This window comes from Ictalurus punctatus, unplaced genomic scaffold (genome assembly GCF_001660625.3).
Source record: "Ictalurus punctatus breed USDA103 unplaced genomic scaffold, Coco_2.0 Super-Scaffold_100, whole genome shotgun sequence".
NCBI lineage: Eukaryota > Metazoa > Chordata > Actinopteri > Siluriformes > Ictaluridae > Ictalurus > Ictalurus punctatus.
Genome location: NW_026521086.1, coordinates 1,183,530 through 1,198,154, shown reverse-complemented (window position 1 = coordinate 1,198,154; position 14,625 = coordinate 1,183,530). Strand labels below are relative to the sequence as shown.

Here is a 14,625-nt window from a genome sequence, read left to right as displayed (position 1 = left end):
GCCGAACCAGGAAAAAGTTCCATTAATTTTGTCCATGTTCCCTCTCAGATCCTTCTTCCTATTGATTACTCCCCTCCCCCCTGAGAAGAAATTCCTTCTCTCTATTAATATATACCCCCACACACATTTTATATATAATATTATATTATATTTATATTTTTGTGTGACGATATGGAGGTTGAAACGGATGCAAGTGCAGATTTTTCAAGTTTAATAAAGAACTAAACAAAATACAAAAGACACTGACATTGGGGCAAATCACTGTGGCAAAGACTAAACATAAACCAAAGAGAAAAACACAGCACCAGGGACAAAGGTAAAGAAAGACAAACGTGAGACAAAGAGTGCAGTGAAAACTGGCTAAATACACAAGTGCTTACCAGGAATGTGATCCAGGTGCAGGTGGTCATGTGACTGTGATGCAGTGGCTGCTGGGAACTGTAGTTCAGATTTCCTTCTCTGATTACATGACATAATGGTGAATGGTGTAATATGTGGTAATGTACGGGTATTACTCTGTCTGTGTGTGTGTGTGTGTGTGTTTATACAGAGGCTGAATGTGTTGGCTACTCTTGGGTAACTTACCCAAAATACATCAGAGCATCATCACAGCTCTCATTACTGTGGATGTCCACGCCAGAGACATCATCACGGAGCTCGTCAATGAAAGGGTACAGACGGCTACAACCTTCTCTTCAGAGCGAAGGGAATCATGGGTGTCGTCAGATCTGATTGGTCAGAAGCTGTTAATAAATCTTTTAAAAATAACTGCAGCTCTAACAGCAGTGCATATGCAGATCAGTTCCCAGGTTTATACAGTATGAACGCACTCATTATAAACTATCCACGCTATATCCTCAGGGAGAATGCCCAATTCGTATACAATGAGATTGTGTATATATCACATGTCTTTGTGTATGTGTTCACGTAGGTGGACTCGAGCAGTAACTTTGAGTGGCAGAAGCAGCTGTGCTAATACTGGGACGTGGATCTGGATAAGTGCGTGGCCAGAATGGCTCTGTATCAGTACATCTACGGATATGAGTACCCGGGAGCCTGCCTGCGTCTGGTCATCATCCCGCTCACAGTAAAGACATGTTAACAATACGTTAAGAATTCATAATGTAGTGTAGTGCATGTTATTATAATAACATTTATTTAAATACTATGCGTAATGCATTACGGAGGCTTTATAACATGCTTCGAATGCGTTTATCGCTCATTATAGGCGTGTGAAAGAGTGAAGTCTTAAAGATACGTTTGTGTGTGACCTTTCCATCAGGAACGCGTTTAACGTAAAAAAAAAAAAAAAATCTTCTTGGAAATGACATGCTTGTGCTTGTTTGTGATGGTTTTTAGGATCGATGCTACCTGTGTCTGATGGGTAACACCTCGAATAACATGTGTGTAGAAGGTGTGAGCTTGATCCTTTCACCGTTAGCCAGACAGAGCGTCTTGTTGATGTCCAACACGGGGGTAATTTTCTCAATCCACAGGCACGTCCACAGGTACATCACTCACCACCCACTTGTGCGTGTCAGCGATGTCATTGCCGAGGGACGGTTTGATGGCACTCCACTCCAGTGTGAGAGGGTCGTCTTCACCATACAGCTCGTCCATGCTCACTGACTGCGGGTTGAGCACGTCGGTCTCGATGGGCTTGTATAAGAGATTCACCTCGCAGCCCTCTGTCTCGTGGAGGGTGCGCAGTGCGTCAGCGAGGGTACGGTACGCTGTGGTCTTACCGCCTCTTGTAGGGCCCACCAGCAAGACGCCCTGGTGCACCAGCATGGTCTCGTACAGCTGGATCACCTTGGCGGTCATGCTGGAGACGGGCTGCAGGGAGCGGGCGCATAGAGCTGCCTCGATGTTCGACTGAAGCGCGCCGTAGTCATGCTCGGGGACACCCACACCAGGAAAGAGGTCCGACGGAATACCGCTAAACGCACACAAGAAGGATTGGATTGACTCGATTGACACTAGGTTCAAGATTTTCAGATTATGGATGTTCAGATGTTCCAGGATTCTTTACTTTCATCTGGTATAACATTACAAGGTGCTAATGTTATATACTTTAAATGCTTTAAAAAAAAAGTTATATAATTACAGCTTTTTAGTTGCAAAGAATTTGCAAATGTCAGTTAATTGTATTTCCTAATTTGTCCTGGAATTTCCTCCTAGTGCCTGATTCCAGTGATCCTGTGATAATGACCTTTGATACTCCATATGTAAGCTTTGGCGTTCTTTACTATTTATCAATTTATTTTATTTTAAGTTCTGCGTCATCCTTGAGTAACTTGGGCAGGTTGGAGTATCGTAGCACTCTAATCAACACCATGTTCTCACTCAGGTGTGGGTTCTCTCGCATCAGAGACCTCTTCGCCAGAGTCTCACTGGACTTGAAGCCCTCAGCTCACAAGTCCACCTACAGCAAAAAAGACAACGTGAAACGGTTCTGTAACACGCCAGAATACATCCGTTATTGCGTTCATTACATAATGTAATGAATGACGGCACCCGAGCACACCTCTGCGATGACGGCGTGGTCGGGCACAATCATGGAGACGGATCTGAAGCGGCCTCCAGGTTGTCCCGGAGCTCGGTCCTGCCTGCGTACCCTGGGTTCATCGTGATTAAGGCAGCTTCCTACAAATGGAAGCAAGGGAAATGATAACGATTCAAACCCTTGCTAATATTCTGAAATCGATTGCAACACTAAGTGAGTCTGTTCCAAGAATCGATTCAGCACAAATCTCGAATTAAAGGTTAGGGGAACAACCCACAGTGTTAAGTACATAGGATCATTATCATGATTAACAGGGCGATTCCTAATACCTGGTGTCAATTCGTAGATACCAGGTAATGGGAATAGAGTCGATTCAAAGGAATCAAGCTTTGGAGTCGACTCTATAGTCGTTGTGAATATGGAGTCAACTCCAAAGCTTGATTGTGGGGGAAGCATGACTGAAGAACCTTGATTTCTCAGTTTGGGAACAATCCCAAAGAAATAGTCGGGAGACGCAGAGCGTTTGGCATCGTTGTGACAAACGCTGAATCTCACAGCTTTTTTTTTAGTTTTTAATTACTCAACAACTAAGACACAAACCTCTCGTTTATTCCTTCACTTTCATCTTTCACTACTTTTTTTATTTTACATTTTGTTCTGATTCTTTCCCCCTGAATGTCTGGCTAGAACTTTCTGGAACTGGGAGCTAATGCTAAATTTAATGTTCTGTTAGAAAAGACAGCTTGATGTGTGGTTTCATTAAATTAATTCAATTTAAATATGTTGTCTTTCTAAGAAAAACTGCTGATTAAGCAATGCACTATACCATATTCATGAGAAAGTAGAATGTTGTATTTGTTATTTGACGTTTTTGTAAATTCAATACGTCGTTTTCAGCTAGTGATTAAAGAATTGGTTCATGAGTCATCTTTGTCAGATATGCTGGTGGCGCTTTCTGATTTTAGTCATTTAACCATTCAAAAGAGTTATTTGTGTGTGGAACAGTGTTGCATTGCACCCGCGAATACCTGCAACCTGGAATGGAAAATAAGATTTATTTTGTTCCAACACTTTTTTGTTGTTGTTGTTGTTGCTGTTGTTGCTGTTGTTGTTGCTCCAAAACTGAAAAGTAGAAAAGCAGAAATAAAAAAGTAGAAAAGCAGAAGTAAGTGTAGCTTCTTAAATTGTGTAGTGTAACACAGTGTTTTTCAATCTTTTTTGAGCCAAGGGACATTTTTTACATTGGAAAAATCTTGCAGCACACCACCAACCAAAAATGTTACAGAATGACACTCTGTAGCCTAATACAGTATATATAATTACAATATAGTTTCTCAATTTATTTATACTCACTCAGTGTGAAACCTGGCCTGTTTAGATGAACACAAAGCCGATATCCTGGCAGGAATTGAAGAAAGGCATACACGAAGCTCTTCAACAGCTTTCAGTCTCTCTCTGTTTTTAGTTTTTATAGCAGTTAGGCTTGAAAAGCTCAGCTCACACACATATGTTGTGGAAAATGGGAGCAATGTCAAAACTTTGTTGGCCGCAATGGGGAATTCCTTGGTAGCAGTCAACCAAAAACTGTCCAAAGGAAGTTCAGCAAATCTTAGCTTTAAACCACGATCTTGTTTCAGTTCAGTTAGTTCCTCCTGCTCCTGTAAAGTCATGTCCTTTCCAACAGCAGTCAAGGCATTCAGTGGAGGCTGAAGAGAAATAAAATGACAACTTCTCCTCAAGAGTTTTCAGATGTTTACCTATTACCTCGCACAGTGCAGCAGGGTGATCTTGCCGTTCCTCTGTGAGTGGGAACATCTCAAGGTTGGCACTTTGCACATGTTGTTGCCAGAGGTGCACCTTTAAATGGAATCCATTTATTTTATCCATGGTTGTAAGCAGGTTCTCATTTCGGCCTTGCAATCGTGTGTTCGGTTCATTCAGATGATGAAATATATCTGCCAGGTATGCCAGCTTTGCACACCACTCATCACTTGCAAACAGATTTGAGTAATCAGACCTCTCATTTGTCAGAAACACTTTAAGTTCCTCCCGCAGCTCATACACACGGGCCAGCAACTTGTCACGCTACAACCATCGGACCTCCGTATGGAGCAATAAGGCTTTATGCTCCGCTCACATTTCCTCACGCAAAGATGCAAATATACCTTTTCAATGGTCGTGTCTTTACAAAGTTCCCTATGCGCACAACATCATCCACCACAGGAACTAGTTCTGCTGGTATAGTCTTTGCAACTAAGGCCTCACGGTGCAGAAAACAGTGTGTAACAATAAGATCTGTGTTTCTTTCCTTCACTCTGCTTAGGTGTGCCCGACCATGGCTGCAGCTCCATCAGTGCAAACACTTGTGCAATTTTCCCACGTAAGTCCTCCCTGGTCAAGATATTCCAATTTGACCCAAAAAATTTCCTCTCCTGTTGTTTTTTCTGGCAGTGCCTTACAAAATAGGAAGTTTTCTCTAATGGCATCTCCATCCACAAAACGCACATTGGCCAAGAGCTGAGAATATCCGTAGACTCATCAAGTTGCAACACAAATTTACTACTGATGCATATCTTTTCCAAAACATGGCTTTCGATGTCTGTAGACATGTCATCAGTACGTCTGGCGATTGTGTTATCTGAGAGCGGGAGTTTAGATATGTCTTTAACCGCGTCAGGGCCGAGCATCTCGTTGACAGTGTCTTTGCGGGCAGGTAGTATTAACGTCTCTGCCACAGTGTGGGACTTTTTTCATTTAGCTACAAGTTCAGCAACTAGCTTTGAGGGCTTTCTAATTTACCTTTGTGGTTTTTCTCATTAATGTTGCCTGTTTCGGTGTTTTCACGCAGGCAAACAAAATAGTCCATCGGCTTGTTTTGAAGCGACGGGTGTTTCACTTGGAGATAGCGTTTAAGCTTGCTTGGCACCATGGCGCTATTGGACAGCTTCTCGCCACACACCAAGCATAATGGAGTCGGGGTCATCTCATCGCTGGTGAAAGTAAATATTAACGAAAGATAGCTTTCGCTGTATTGCCTCGAGCTCACCATCTTTGCTTTCTTTTTACCACCACTCATACTAGGCCCTTCACCTGGGTCACAGTCTTGTCCAGGGCCCAGTTCGGAGTTTGCATTTTTCCTTTTTAAAAACTTCTCCATCAGTGCCACCACCACCTGTCGCATGCGTCACTAATTCTCTTGTCTCTAAGAAGGTAGGAGGCAATTACCTACTGCCACCTAGACGAATATTATATTACTCTGCCAGTCACTATATTACAGCACAGACACTCAACCATGGCTTATTATTTGCAGATAATAATTAATAAATAAGAATTTTAAGACTAAGTGAAATTGGACAATTTCTCACGGCACGCCTGACGATCTCTCGCGACACACTAGTGTGCCACGGCACAGTGGTTGAAAAACACTTCTCTACGGTATGTAGACTGTATTACATGCGTGTTGAGCAGAGAGGAGATATTATAATATTATACAGTATCTGGAAATATAGTGTGTGACTGCTGCTGAAATAAGGAAGAGACTTAGGATTCTCCTTTTCAAATCTGAAACCAAATTGCTGAAGCAGCACAATACTTACCTGAACAGCTTACTCTGTCTTTAGTTATTTAAACTAAGCATTGGTGGTTCAGTGGTAGAATTCTTGCCTGCCACACGGGAGACCCTGGGTTCAATTACCGGCCAACGCAGAAGTGAGTTTTGAAAGTTAAGCCTTCACCAAAGGAACATTACAAGCCTTATAATTTCTGCCCAAACTAGACGAACTCCATAGGGAGGGAACAGTGCATGGTTTTGGAAACACGACCCATCATTAATGTCTTTGTAAACTCCAACTTTGTAAACTTGGGCGATCATTTGAACATTCCGCCTCATATTCTCCCTGAGTGGAAAGATCCTGATTAGTATCAATCTCCTGATCCATAGTGTGACTATGTACCTTGCTGAGGTGTTTTCGGAAGCCACTATAAGTACAAAATGATAACAGGCGACCTGGCTCTCCACATTTTAAATGTAACTTTTATAGGATATAAACCATGTTGAAATTTTAAATGTTGACGAAGAACCAAACAAGTTCTAAGGTGTGCTTTACATACAAAACATGTGAACATCTTCAAGGCGGTTAATCTCGCTGCAGCAATCATGCTCGAAGTTCTTTAACACGCAGGCTCTCCATTGCTCTTCCGACATCGATGTTATATATAGTGGTTTGGATAAATGTGTAGAAATCACAAAGAGCTTCATCATATCAGAAACTGAAGACATAGTGAGCTTTGAACAGTTCATCAAAAGCTGCCACTGATGTGTGCGCCTTACATGGGATCGCCTTTTGGTCGATAATAACGTAGAACTTTGGGATATCCTTCTTTCGCTCACCGATGCAGAGGAGAAATGGTTGTCTTGTGTCAGCACTCTCAATGAAGGTATTCACACTGGCTCCTTCCTGAAGGTCAGCAAAGGGACATAAAATAAATATGAAAATAAAACTCTTTGCATGTTTTTTACATTATCACTAGCACCGTCACATCTTGTTTGCAGGTGGTGTAAGCAAAATGAGATGCAGGTCTCAGAATAACCTACACCTCAAGAGCTCCTTAAAATTAAGATCTGATGTTTAAATATTAACTTTTGCATACCTTAAGACAGCTCACAAGATGGCTGGTTGCTTGAGCTGAACTGATCTTGGATATTTTTTTCTGGCCTCTTGAGGTTAGAGGGAGCAGATGCAGCTGCAAAAGGATTGAGGACATGTCGCTGTCCCATCGTAAAGACATCATAAAATAATTAAATGATCTCTCTTTAATTATTTTTTTAAAGACTGGAACATTTTAAAAATACAAAATAGTTTATACTGACCATTGTAGTCCTCAGATTCAGGTTCAGTTCCTGACAGCAGCTCGCCCATATTCTTAAGAGTCTTGCAGTCTGCAATGATGTTTGGCTTGAAGAATATTGACCACTTTGCCAGGAACTTCTTGGACACTTCGTCACCAAACATCATGGAGAAATAGTGGTCGATCTTTAAATAAGGTTTATACAGGTTTAAACATAACGGACATAAATGGATAAAAGGTCAAATACTAAAAATTAAGATCTGCTGTGTTATTTATGCATACATTTGGGATATAAAAGATTAGAACGTTGAATTTCTCAGTTTGCACCGGCCTGTTGTTGTTATGGTGATCACTGAACAACTCCTTTCTCAACTGTACCAGTGAACTCCTTTAATAACTACAGAGAAGGTCATTTCCTTTTCAAAACTATTTCCAAAGCTAAATATTTTCTTACCAATCCGGATACAGCAAGGAAACGAGTGAACAAATCCAGGACTGAAGATGATGCATCCTCACCGACCATCTTCGGTCAATACTGGAAAGTCGCTCATCTTCTCATCAGTGAAATGTCGTATTGTAGATATCGCCTCCCTGCACTCCTCACCAAATCGCTGTTGACAAGTTAAGAGAGATTCTTGTCTGTTTTTTGGACCATCCTGAAGAACAGTCTTGGAATAACACCGGGAGCCAGCACAGGTGTTATGTTGAACTGTCTTGATCCTGCATGCAATGAAGCCAGTATTACCCTAAAGGATCATAGTAGTGTTCCTGTTTAAGAAAAGACCCAAACAGAGGCATCTCGTTCTTGGCTTCAAGAATGAATTACTCAACACAATAAGTTCACACAATGACTATATAAAATTACAAAAACAAGTGGAAAATACAAAGCTGAGCAACCTATAAACACTCATCTAAAACAAGATCATTTTAACTTTAAAACTATAAAAGGGAAGAAAATATAAAAACACACTGGTTTGGGTTTTCAGACAAAACTTACATATCCATGTTTGGAGAAAGGATCTTGGAGGTATGGAAAAAGTGTCACAATTCCCAGTGCATAATTGGTCTTCACACTTGACCATGGAATCATCCTTTCAAAATAAATCAATTTACTTTGCAAGTGTGTATGTTTTGCAAGAAGTTAAAGGATAAATTCTCCTTTTATAGCAACACAGAATAGCATTCTTTATCTGTGCCACATGAATCTGTTGTGATGATAAAGGGAGGGAAGTGACCTCCAATTCTTACCCATGTAGCTCTAACATATGCCACACGTAAACAGATGGTGAACGTCCTGGTTGCAGACATGTTAGTGTTTTGGTCTTTTCATACTCCTTGAAGATTTCCTCACCCTTTGGATTGGCCCTCAGAACACAATCAACTTTCTGTCAAAACATCTTACATCGTTATGACATGCTCATGGAAATTTAAGAGGATTTTTAATGCCTTTCCTTTATGTCGAGAATACATTTACAAAACACTTCTACAGATAAGTATCAATAATAAACAATTACGTAATTGAGGATTTTAAATGCATTTATTCAAAGCTTACCTGTCTTGCTTCATTCTGCTCCATTAACCCTGTTGGGTTCCTACTCTTTCGTGTGGACTCCAGGACAATTGTGGAATCTAATGAATAGGATGAAGCTGGGGATAGTGGAGTCAGTACAGAGGAGGATGCTTGATCTGAGACCAGCTGAACATCCAGATCTACAAAATCACAGACAGAACAAAATCAATTTAAATGTACATGTATTTATCAGTAACAAAAGCATTTCAACAAATACTTGAATGGTTACATAAAAAAATCTAAAGTATATTATCTTCATTAAGTACTTTCCATATACGAATAAGATGTATGTAACGTAATGATCAATAGTATAGCAAATGATAATAGTTTGAGGTTCTTCAAAAAGATATTTTAGACTCTGCTCCTAGGTAACTACATGGCCTCGTCTATTTCACTCGAGAATATCCACAAATAGGGAAGAACATTACAAAAATAAAGGTAATGTATACAATAATTATCATGAACGGGTTTAAAAAGGGGGAGAGAGAGAGTAATAGTAATCGTAATATTTCTTGGCTAACTACCACAAAACTTGGAACAGAATACCCCTTGAGGGAAACTGCCGTTCCTGAGTTTGGACACACGAGGGCAGTCAAGCTCCATCCAGCACAACGCCGCCTGAAACAGAAGGTAGCTTTGGGCTATTTTACACTGACGCAGCTCATCAGTGTGATTACTGTGCATTGTCTAGTTTTCACGTATCAAGGACAATACACGGAGCTTCTGAAATGTTTAACAGCATCATCATTATGATTTATTTTTTTAAAGAACATACCCTATTCTCTAGACATGGAAATGTTTTTTTTTTTTTTTTTAAGTTTACATTGTCACAAAGCAGCTGTACAGATATCTGGATATATTATTTCAATGTCCATTCTTAAACACGACAGATGAACAAACAAAGAAACTAAGCACATGAAAAGGTTAGATAGACCAATGATTAAATACTACTCCGTTCAAATGAATACAGACGCCTGCTCAGATACCACAACGTTTAAAAACCTCGACATTCGCGGCGTCATAAAGGGAACAACCGTCAAGCATACCATCAGGAAACTTACAGAACTCTGAACGTGACGTCATAACAGATCTTATGGCTCGCTCCTCCGATTTGACTACATATGTCTGTGCGCGCGCGCCGGGGAGACTGACCTAGACACGGTATAAGGACAACACACATTTAAAACATATTAACACATTAACATTATATCATGTACATAGCAGTATAGTTATCATAATAAATTACACAAATTAATTGCTAATATTAACATTATTAATGTCTTTCTTAATATTATTAGTCATTTCATTCTCATCACTGCTCCTACGTAACTTCATGTGTTCCCTAGGTGGCCTCGTCTATTTCGCTCGAGAATATATAAGGTTATTACCATTTTATTCCCTATTTATTCATTTTAACATGAGCTCATGTCTACAATTGTTAAATAACAACAATAATTATCATGGACGGGACAAAAGGGAAGAGAGAGATTAATAATAATATCATGTAATAGTTCTTGCCCAGAAATCCGCTTCTAGAAAATCGCCGTTCCCGAGTTTGGCCACACGAGGGCAGTCAAGCTCCATCTAGCGCAATACACAACGCCGCCTGAAACTGAAGGTAGGTTTGGGCTATTTTACAGACACAGCTCATTACTGTGCATTGTGTTGTTCGGACATAACCACAATTAACGGCTCATCTATATAAACAAACATTAATATTCATAGCACTATATTTAATATAAAACCTTGTTTTTATAAACCTTGATTTTATTTAAACAATTTAAACATATATATACACAAACATGCATATATATATATATATATATATTTAAAAAAAAGTGTCATTTTATCTCTGTACCACGTTCTAATAATGAAACTGCCGAAGAAAGAAAAATTTCTGTTTTCTGAGACGAGGAAGTGGCTCTTAAAAGAGCCTTTGTGTTTATTAGACGGAGTTGTGGTTTAAGCGCGTTCTCCGCGAATACGGCGGGCCAGCTGAATATCCTTGGGCATGATGGTCACTCTCTTGGCGTGGATAGCGCACAGGTTGGTGTCCTCGAACAGACCGACCAGGTATGCCTCGCTCGCTTCCTGCAGGGCCATGACGGCCGAGCTCTGGAAACGCAAGTCGGTCTTGAAGTCCTGAGCGATTTCTCTCACCAGGCGCTGGAAGGGCAGCTTGCGGATGAGCAGCTCAGTAGACTTCTGATAACGGCGGATCTCCCTCAGAGCCACGGTGCCGGGCTGTAACGGTGAGGCTTCTTCACGCCGCCGGTAGCCGGCGCGCTCTTGCGGGCAGCCTTAGTAGCGAGCTGCTTCCTTGGCGCCTTGCCACCGGTGGACTTACGGGCGGTCTGCTTGGTTCTTGCCATAGCGTCAAACTCTGCACTTCGCGGATAGAAAAACAGAATAAACTGCGCACGCGAACGCGGCCTTTTTAAGCCATAACGCCGCCCTGCGCTGATTGGGCGTCTCGAACGCGCTCGTCTGCTATTCGATAGAACGTTTTACGTCACCTGTTGACTATTGGACCGTCTTCTCTGCCACCGTTCGAAACACAAGACGTCCGCCACTATTCTATTCTATTGGCGCGCTCTCTAATACAAATGCTTTGTTCATTAGAAACACACACAACGCCGTCACAAACCATTTTCACTCCTCAGACTTCATTTAACCAGCACGCTAACTGCTATTGTTCTCATAGTCATTACTTAAATATGGTATTAAATCATGACTACAAAATTATCGTCCTTTTATTTATAAATATGCTGTCTTAAAAGTGCACAATTTCACTCCTCAGATTTCATTTAGACAACACGCTAACTACCACTATTATTACTACTACTACTTAACGTTATCACATAATTATTAGCAAAGTGTAACGCATCTGTTTTCATTTCAAACGTGCTGACTTTCTAGTGCACACTTTCAGTAGAAAAACGGGTGTAAAATTGCACTTTTGAAGCAGAGATGGTGGCTCTTAAAAGAGCCTTTGGGTACTGACAAAGCAGCAGTGGACGAGTTTACTTAGTCTTGACGGCCTTCTCGGTCTTTTTAGGCAGAAGCACAGCCTGAATATTGGGCAGCACACCACCCTGAGCGATGGTCACTCCGCCGAGCAGTTTGTTCAGCTCCTCGTCGTTACGCACGGCGAGCTGCAAGTGGCGGGGAATGATACGGGTCTTCTTGTTGTCACGGGCGGCGTTACCAGCCAACTCCAGGATCTCAGCGGTCAGATACTCCAACACTGCGGCTAGGTAGACCGGAGCGCCGGCACCGACGCGCTCGGCATAGTTGCCTTTACGCAGAAGCCTGTGCACACGTCCCACGGGGAACTGAAGTCCAGCCCTGGATGAACGAGTCTTGGCCTTAGCTCTAGCCTTTCCGCCGGTTTTTCCTCTGCCACTCATCTTGATACTCAAATCTGTTCTAACAACTCCGAAATAAACGTTACACCCCGAGCTCTCCGTGATATAGACAAAACGGCCACTCTCTTATTCGCTAAGAACGCAATAGCAGATTAGCCAATCAAAAACAGGCCGTCGAATTCCAGCGTCACCCCTCCCAACCCTGTTTGTTTGTGTGTGTGTGTGTGTGTGTGTGTGTGTGTGTGTGTGAGAGAGAGAGAGCGCGAATGAAATTCGCGCTCGCGAATGAAGGAGGGAATATTCATACAAAAGCACGAACTAACAACTATATACTGAATTTATTTATTCTTATCATTAACATTTATTATGTATCAATACGTTATCCTACATATTCTGTGATCGTTTTGGAGATCAGGAATGACGTTTAGGAATCACGATCAGGATTCTATTCTACTGTACTCTAATCAGTATCAGCGTGTGGCTATGTGTACATGATATGTAGTAGATATGCGTATCCATACTATTGTATGTTTCTAACGTGTATTGCTTTGATTACATAAAGCTTGACTGAAAATGTTGCTCTTTAAAGGAAAATATGGGTGGCTCTTAAAAGAGCCGTTGTTCTTCTCCACATCGTATCCGCCAGCAGCCAGCGCTTTCTTCAGCGCAGCGAGAGACACGCCGCTCCTCTCCTTAGACGAGGAAACGGCTTTGACGATCAGTTCGCCGACGCTAGGGCCGGCTTTTTTTGCTCTCGAAGCTGCTTTCTTCTTGGGCGCTTTGGCCGGCGCGGCGGCGGGAGCGGGTGCGACTTCTGCCATCTCTCTTGTAACTGCGTAGAATACACGAGTCGTACGCTGTACGTTAGTGTGTAACACAGGATGATCCTCCCTCCCCGGGGCCGGGGGCTGGTCTTAAAAACAGATATGAGAGCGTTGTAGACTCAACTCGGGGCGCCGCTGAATGAATGCACGGACGCGGCGCGCGCTCAGATGTGTTTTCTCGTGGCATTTCTCGGTGAAAATCCCACTCGCAAGACGAGATTCAAAACGTTGAAGCACACGCTGAGCGAGGACGGGCTTTCTCGTTTCCCCCGTGGCCCGGCCTGGCCGGCTAGAGAGCAACAGTCTCGCGCAGCGCACATGAAAAGGCGCGGCGCGCGTTGTACTCAAGCCGGCGGGCTGCGCATTTGGTGCGATGTGGTGTGTAAAAACCGGCGAAAAGTAGGCACGGCCGTCGTATGCGTTCTGGGCCGAGTTAAAGAGGAGCCTTGGGAACGAGCCTGATGTCTTTGCAGCTGTCGAGTGGTGTGTGTAGTATCGGAAGCAGAGCGCGTTTGGGGCCGTGTAAAGCACAGCGCGCGTGACTATAGGCTCCGCTATAGCCGTGTGTGTGTGTGTGTGTGTGTGTGTGTGTGTGTGTTGTATTCCATGCTGCTAGAACATTCTTTTCAATGTCTATGTGCTACTAGAACACTCTTTTGAATGACTTTGTGCTAATGTCACATTAGTTCAAATGACTATGTGCTACTACAACAGTTAGAACAGAGATGCCCAAACTACGGGCTGTGGGCCAAAGTTGGCCCGTGGTGACTTGATTTGGCCCGCCATGCCATGTGTGAGAAGGGGGGGGGGTTAATTGATGCTGATCTTCATTTCTAATTTAACATTTTTTTATTATTATTTTTGAGCTACAAAAAATGTAAATTGAAATTAAATGTAGAGAATAAGAATTAGAATTTTATTTAATGTATATGCATACTTCAAGGCCAGCGTTCATTGCGACAGTCAACAAACAGGTAATAATGGAGAGATCCAGGCACTGGCACACAGACAAGAGGAAATTTAAAAAGATTTGGCAAGTTGACTTTTTATTTACTGAAATCAACTCAAAGGCACTGTGTCTAGTTTGCAAGCAGTCAGTTGCTGTTTTGAAAGAGTACAAAATCCGTCATTATGAAACAAAACCTTCTTCAGCTTTCTCAAAGGACAGTGGCGAGGCATAAAACAGGAGGCTAACGAGCTGCTTGCTAAACTTCGATCTGAGCAGAGCGCACTGCTACGTCCTTCATCAGCTCAAGAAAGTGCCACACGGGCCAGCTATCAGATTTCCTGTATTTTACATCAAGAACAGCTATGTGCCCAATCCATCGGGCTTGTGGATGTGATGCGTGACGTCGTCAAAATTGTGAATGATATACGCTCCAAGGTGCTCTCTCACCTGCAGTTCAAGGTACTGTTGGATGAGATGGATGCACAATATGGTGATGTGTTGTACCACCAGGAGGTTAGATGGCTGAGCAGAGGAAAAGTTTTCAGGAGATTTTTTGATCT

The 14,625-nt window shown here is 42.2% G+C and overlaps 1 protein-coding gene, 3 long non-coding RNA genes and 1 pseudogene across 4 annotated transcripts; 1 reads left to right on the top strand and 4 right to left on the bottom strand.

The window, feature by feature from the left end:
- Positions 1-190: 190 nt before the first annotated feature.
- LOC128629718 (uncharacterized) lies at positions 191-6,577 on the bottom strand. The gene is made up of 2 exons (XR_008394097.1): positions 3,860-6,577; positions 191-3,628 (listed from the first exon to the last, which is right to left on the bottom strand). It is a non-coding gene; the product is annotated as an uncharacterized LOC128629718 (long non-coding RNA).
- A 5-nt stretch (positions 6,578-6,582) lies between these two features.
- Positions 6,583-10,441, bottom strand: LOC128629699 (uncharacterized). The gene is made up of 7 exons (XR_008394077.1): positions 9,986-10,441; positions 8,603-9,542; positions 8,352-8,445; positions 7,809-8,122; positions 7,377-7,539; positions 7,157-7,274; positions 6,583-6,963 (listed from the first exon to the last, which is right to left on the bottom strand). It is a non-coding gene; the product is annotated as an uncharacterized LOC128629699 (long non-coding RNA).
- Positions 10,031-14,560, top strand: LOC128629703 (uncharacterized). Its single transcript, XR_008394081.1, has 4 exons — positions 10,031-10,085; positions 10,271-10,304; positions 10,436-10,542; positions 14,269-14,560. It is a non-coding gene; the product is annotated as an uncharacterized LOC128629703 (long non-coding RNA).
- LOC128629652 (histone H3-like) lies at positions 10,847-11,311 on the bottom strand (annotated as a pseudogene).
- Positions 11,719-12,487, bottom strand: LOC108261689 (histone H2A). The gene has a single exon (XM_017462500.3). It carries the CDS (start codon positions 12,332-12,334, stop codon positions 11,948-11,950), a length of 387 nt encoding a protein of 128 aa, XP_017317989.1. The 5' UTR covers positions 12,335-12,487; the 3' UTR covers positions 11,719-11,947.
- Positions 14,561-14,625: the final 65 nt, after the last annotated feature.

Excerpts from the sequence above, each read along its gene's own strand:
- LOC108261689 (XM_017462500.3), bottom strand. The coding sequence starts at position 12,334 with ATGAGTGGCAGAGGAAAAACCGGCGGAAAGGCTAGAGCTAAGGCCAAG.